We start from the raw sequence: 5,252 nt of genomic DNA, 5'->3' as shown, positions 1-5,252 counted from the left end.
AGTGAGAGAGAGCGAGAGAGAGAGAGAGAGAGAGAGAGAGAGAGAGAGAGAGGTCTCAGTGGAGAAGTCTTCGTCGTCTTCGTCGTCGTCGTCTTCGTCTTGAATGGCGGCGGCGGCGGCTGACGGGTTGAATGTGGAGAGGGGGGGATGGGGAACGACAGGGCTGTTGGTGACAGGTTGTGGGGTTTGAACACTGCTGTTGGCGTTGTGCGTATCAAGGGAGGGGCTTCTTCACACCTCTCGCTCACGCTCTGCACTGCCGTGCTCGCCTGTCGCTCATCTATCGCACACCTGCCTTGCCTTGCCTTGCCTTGCCTGGCCTGGCTGCCGCGATATGCCTGGCTTTGATCTGCCTCGTGGGGTCTTGTGTGCTCGTTGGGAATGCGCGCTGTGGCTCGTAGGACACGGTCGACGGGTCACGGCGGCTGCGTCTTGCATTTCTGCATATCCAACTTTCCAGCCGCAGCTCCCTGGTCCCTTGCCTACGCTTGTTTGACCCCATCGATGGCTTTTGCGCTTCGCGCCTTGGCACGCCGCTCGGCTTGGGCCGGGGCCGCGCGCCATCTCGCCTCGGCCGCTCGCGCACCAGCAACTGCTGCTCGTCGGCTCCAACCAGCTCCCGCCCTCCACGCCTGGCGCCAGCTCCACGCCGCCCCGCTCTTGGCCAAAAAGGTCGACTTTATGCTTGCGGATGTCGGTGAAGGCATTGCCGAAGTTCTGCTCCTCAAATGGTCGGTCTCTCGCCCCACCCCGCTCGCCCCGCCTGAAAGGGGGGGTTTTTTTTTTTCGGGGTCCTTGCCAAAGGAAAAAGGAATCAGACACTGACCCTTTTGCTACCTCTTCACGCACGTGTCCGAGGGTGAAACCGTGGCCCAGCTTGATACCGTTTGCGACGTTCAAAGCGACAAGGTCATCTCCCCACCTCCCCCGCTATCCTCCCCACCTCCCTTGCCACCACCGCCCTGCCTCCCCTCTGCCTCCTCTCTGCCTCCTCTCCGTGTCTTTCGTCTCCTCGTGCTCGTCACTCTGCGACTGTCATGCCTCATCCCCGATACCCCCTCCCCCCCAACCCCACTTTCATCGCAACTCACAGGCAACGTTGGACATTACAAGTCGCTACGACGGCGTCATCACCAAGCTCTACCATGCCGAAGGAGACACCGCCAAGGTCGGGCAACCCCTGATGCAGGTCGAAGTGGATGAGGACGACGCCGCCGCCGATGCCGCCCCCTCCAACGCATCCGAGGCGCCTGCTGCTGCTGCTGCTGCCGCCGCCGCCGATGGCTCTGCTGCCAGCTCATCCCCTGCTCCGAGCTCGAACAAGGCCAAGGCTCTCATGACGCCGGCCGTCCGTCGCATCATTCGTGAGCACAACCTCGAGCTCCATCAGATTCAGGGCTCGGGCAAGGACGGTCGCGTGCTCAAAGAGGACGTGCTCGCCTTTATCGAAAACGGTGGTCCCGCCGCCACTCCCGCCACCCCAGCATCGACACCCAGCTCCACCGCTCCTACTCCTACGCCCGCCGCGACGCCCGCGCCACGCCCACAACCCATCCTTCCCCTGGGCGAGGACGTGGTCACCCCCATCAAGGGCATTCAAAAGGCCATGGTGCAGAGCATGACCTCCGCCCTCCGTGTGCCCCACTTTGGTTATGCCGATGAAGTACGTAAACACGTCACCCTTGGCTTTTGGCTTCTGCCTTACGAGCCACGCCACCACGTTTATCCGACCCCCGTTCAACTTTTGTACCGCTGTTTTCCCTAACTCGTACTGCGATATAACCTGTTCCTTAGATCATCATGGATCGTCTCATCGAGGTTCGCAGCGAACTCAAGGGCAAGGTGTGTTTCCTGCTCCACCCTTCCGTTCTTGGAGCAAACCCCGCAACACCGCAGCATTCATGCATGGCTCATGTCCCACCGGCTCCCACTTACCCGCTCGTGCTGTTCATCTTTGGCAGTTGGCTGCTCAGGGCATCAAGCTGTCCTACATGCCCTTTATCATCAAGGCAGCCTCGCTTGCCCTGCATGAATACCCCATGCTCAATAGGTAAGGTCCTGCACACCACGCACCCGCTTTCAGACAATGTTGAGAGTCTCCTTCACAGTCTCAGTTCTCCTTATGTCTCACCGTCTCGCCGTGGTGTTCTCCTCAGCCACGTTGATGAGGAATGCACGCAAATTACCCAGCGCGCAGCTCATAACATTTGCGTGGCCATGGATACGCCCCAAGGCCTGCTCGTCCCCAACATCAAGAACGTCGAATCCAAAAACGTGCTTGAGATTGCTCAGGAACTCAACACCCTTCAGGAGCTGGGTGCCGCCGGCCGTCTGGGCCGTGACCACTTGAGCGGCGGTACATTCAGCATCTCCAACATTGGCGTTGTTGGTGGTACCTACTTGGGCCCCGTCGTGGTGGTCCCCCAGGTTGCTATCGCGGCCATTGGCAAGATTCAGCGCGTACCTCGCTTCGACGACAACGACAACGTTGTACCTGTCAACGTCATGAACATTTCTTTCAGCGCCGACCACCGAGTCATCGACGGCGTCACCATTGCCAACTTTAGCAACGTCATGAAAGAGCTCATCGAGTCTCCCACTCGTATGCTCCTTCAACTCAGGTAATCAGCCTTCAGAGAAGCACACAACATCCAGCGATGCCCGGCTCAGGTGACTGCACGTTCGCAGCCGACCGCCTACGAGGCCGCTCCGTCTCTGCTCGGCCCTGTTCCCTTCAGTCCCCAATAGTCGGCCGAGGCAAACAAATTGAATATTAAGTCATCAAGGCCCATCCTCAACCATTCTCTCCTTCCTTTTCTTTTTTCTTTGCGTATTGTTCCGTTCCATCCATCCCGGAATAGCGACATTATCTGACAGGGCACAGACTCAGGCACAGCGGTGGGCTTCTCAATGATGGACAGAAAAGCAAAGGAAAAAGGAATGCATGCCAATAGACTTGTCGATTGCAGCGGCGAGTGACAGGATAATATTGGTGTCCCCGTACAAGAGGAGCACGGTACACTCCCTTGCGCCCCTCAGAGGCTGGTCAAAAGCTGAAGGTACGACGTTTGCGCCGAGTGCTCCAACGAAGTCAACTCTGCGACCGAGGGCGCCAGTAAGGCCGCATGACCCGCATATTGCTGCTTGTTCTTGTCCCGAGCCTCGCCGTAGACCACCTGAACAACGTGCGAGCAAATAGCAGAGGTGCAGTGAGCATGGGGGAACTGCGTCAAGCTATAGAAACCATGAGGTGCAAGAGGATCAACGCACTTTGCCGTCGTATTCGTGGTGAGGCACTGCCATCGACTCATCGAGCTCGGGAATGACCACACCAATGTGGGCCTGCACCTCGCTCAAGAGGTTGGGCTCATCGTACCAGATGGTACAGCCACCTTGCTCAACCAGGCGCGTGTTGTGACAGCCCTTGCCGCGCGCAGGGCATTTGTGATACCACACCTACCATAAAAAAACACCCGGCCGGGGGTGTTGAGCAACACCATGGCAACACGAGGCCGAGCACGCTACAAGCAGAACAAAACGCCTCGTTGGCGCCCTTACGTACCTTTTCGGGGACAGTGGCCACGAATGAGATGGCTAGACCCATGCGGTCGGCGCGACCAACGCGGCCGATACGGTGCACATAGTTTTGCTTCTCATCCGGCATGGTAAAGTTGATGACATAAGGGATGCCCTTGACATCAATGCCACGTGCTGCAACGTCCGTGCAGATCAGGAAGCGTGCCTCACCATCCTATGAGGCGTGCGTGAGGATCCCCACCACGGACCACGCACAGAGAGTGAGCTGTCAATCATCTCCTGGCCCAGCATGTACGTGAATGCGCCAGAGGCAGGCCACCAACATGGCCTGCCAACTTGATGGATCGTGGTTGGGGCAGCGCACCTTGAACTTTTGCAAATTCTCTCGACGCTCGGGCACGCGGCGGTCCGAGTGCACGCAGACGCAGGTGTAACCATTCACCATGGCCTTGGCCCCACCACCCTCTGTCTGCAGGAAGCGCTCCACGTTATCGCAGTCGAGCTTGGTGCGGCAGAAAATGATGGCTTGATCCATTTGGTGCTGGTCGATGGCTGCCAGGAGATATTTGTACTTGAGACGCTTGACTCCTTCAGACAGATCCTCTTTGCTTTGACGCTGTGGCTTGATGTTGTCGCGGGCATGCACATCGTCTGTGCGTGCGTACGCGGGGACTTGATGCCACCACCTAGCATCAGACGGCCTTGAGCTGTGAGAAAGACCCGTTGTTGCACAACGCTGGCATCTAAGCAAATAGGGTTGAGAGAGCTTGAAACGCACGTGTCGCGTGTGGGATCGATGCGCACAACGGCATGGTGCACCGTGTCTGGCACCGAATCCATGCCCTACGTTGCCACCGATATCGCGTCGCATTGAGATGCGAGAGCTTGATCTCTCGTCTGGTCATGGTTACAATGTCTGCTATGATGTCTGACATGCAGCATGTGGCCGAACAAGATTGGCACCCACCTTCAAGTCAACCCAAGCTGGATGGTACATGATGGTCTCTGCCAACTTGGTGACATCGGGTGAGTGGAGGGTGGCCGAGCACACAACCACCTGCAGGCGGCGCCCAGCGGGGTCTTCTTGAGGCATGCGCTTGTACAAGTCGCGCAGCAGGTTGAAGTGGCCCTGCGAGAGCAAGGCATCCACCTGTGCACACGAAACACGAGATGAGCGTGCGGTACTTTGAGGATGCAAGTGGCTCGAGAAGCTGGGTCGAAATGACATACTTCGTCCATGACAAAGAAGCGGACGCGGCCAAGATCTAGCTTGCCCGTTTTGACAAAGTCCTCCACACGGCCGGGCGTGCCAACAATAATCTCCACGCCTAGACGAGGATGGCAACATGAGGGGGCCAGGAGGGTGTCAGCTTGAATCGAGCGTGAAGCATAGTTCGTGGTGGGCAACAAGCACAGGGCACTGTGGCCCGAGCTGAGCGGGGCTGACCTTGCGCCAGTTGCTTGAGCTGGTCCTTGGCGCTCATGCCGCCAATCAGCAATGCCGTGCGCAGGTTACAGTCTGAGATGTGCTTCTTAAACAAGTTGAGCTACATTTGTCAAGCGCCAAGCAAGCAGCATATATGCATTAGGACAAGTGCTTACGCTGCATTTCGTCATGCTCTGTTGACAAAGCTCAGGTGGCCACCCAGAGCATGGCTCCACTGACCTGATCGCGAGTTTGTTCGGCCAATTCACGTGAGGGCTCGAGGATCAGC

At 57.8% G+C, this 5,252-nt stretch overlaps 3 protein-coding genes across 3 annotated transcripts in view; 1 reads left to right on the top strand and 2 right to left on the bottom strand.

Moving 5' to 3' along the window:
* The window catches only part of MONBRDRAFT_12374 (uncharacterized protein), a gene marked incomplete at both ends in the record, with an annotated part of 1,196 nt that extends 632 nt beyond the window's left edge, over nucleotides 1-564 (bottom strand). Inside the window, one exon of the mRNA XM_001750197.1 lies at nucleotides 292-564. Within this exon, the coding sequence (XP_001750249.1) occupies nucleotides 292-564 (273 nt within the window). The remainder of the gene's footprint in view (nucleotides 1-291) is intronic.
* A 117-nt stretch (nucleotides 565-681) lies between these two features.
* MONBRDRAFT_12373 (uncharacterized protein) lies at nucleotides 682-2,625 on the top strand (the record flags this gene model as incomplete). Its single annotated transcript, XM_001750241.1, has 6 exons — nucleotides 682-735; nucleotides 859-909; nucleotides 1,094-1,432; nucleotides 1,592-1,663; nucleotides 1,974-2,050; nucleotides 2,157-2,625. 6 exons carry the CDS (start codon nucleotides 682-684, stop codon nucleotides 2,623-2,625), a joined length of 1,062 nt encoding a protein of 353 aa, XP_001750293.1.
* Nucleotides 2,626-2,947: 322 nt separating this feature from the next.
* On the bottom strand, nucleotides 2,948-5,252 carry MONBRDRAFT_39079 (uncharacterized protein). Its single transcript, XM_001750196.1, has 9 exons — nucleotides 5,204-5,252; nucleotides 4,985-5,084; nucleotides 4,768-4,865; nucleotides 4,505-4,687; nucleotides 4,316-4,380; nucleotides 3,902-4,244; nucleotides 3,563-3,751; nucleotides 3,271-3,456; nucleotides 2,948-3,176 (listed from the first exon to the last, which is right to left on the bottom strand). Exons 2-9 carry the CDS (start codon nucleotides 5,019-5,021, stop codon nucleotides 3,036-3,038), a joined length of 1,242 nt encoding a protein of 413 aa, XP_001750248.1. The 5' UTR covers nucleotides 5,022-5,084; nucleotides 5,204-5,252; the 3' UTR covers nucleotides 2,948-3,035.

This window comes from Monosiga brevicollis, genomic scaffold, assembly GCF_000002865.3.
Source record: "Monosiga brevicollis MX1 MONBRscaffold_38 genomic scaffold, whole genome shotgun sequence".
Lineage (NCBI taxonomy): Eukaryota > Choanoflagellata > Craspedida > Salpingoecidae > Monosiga > Monosiga brevicollis.
The sequence above is the reverse complement of the archived record's forward strand: the minus strand, read 5'-3'. Positions and strand labels throughout refer to the sequence as shown.

What these genes read in the sequence shown, in the direction of transcription:
- MONBRDRAFT_39079 (XM_001750196.1), bottom strand. Translation starts at nt 5,021, where the DNA reads ATGAGCGCCAAGGACCAGCTCAAGCAACTGGCGCAAG. An exon ending in CAGCTTGGGTTGACTTGAAG is followed by an intron (nt 4,381 to 4,504) that starts GTGGGTGCCAAT and finishes GTGGCAACGTAG; the next exon opens with GGCATGGATTCGGTGCCAGA. An exon ending in AGAATTTGCAAAAGTTCAAG is followed by an intron (nt 3,752 to 3,901) that starts GTGCGCTGCCCC and finishes CACGCCTCATAG; the next exon opens with GATGGTGAGGCACGCTTCCT.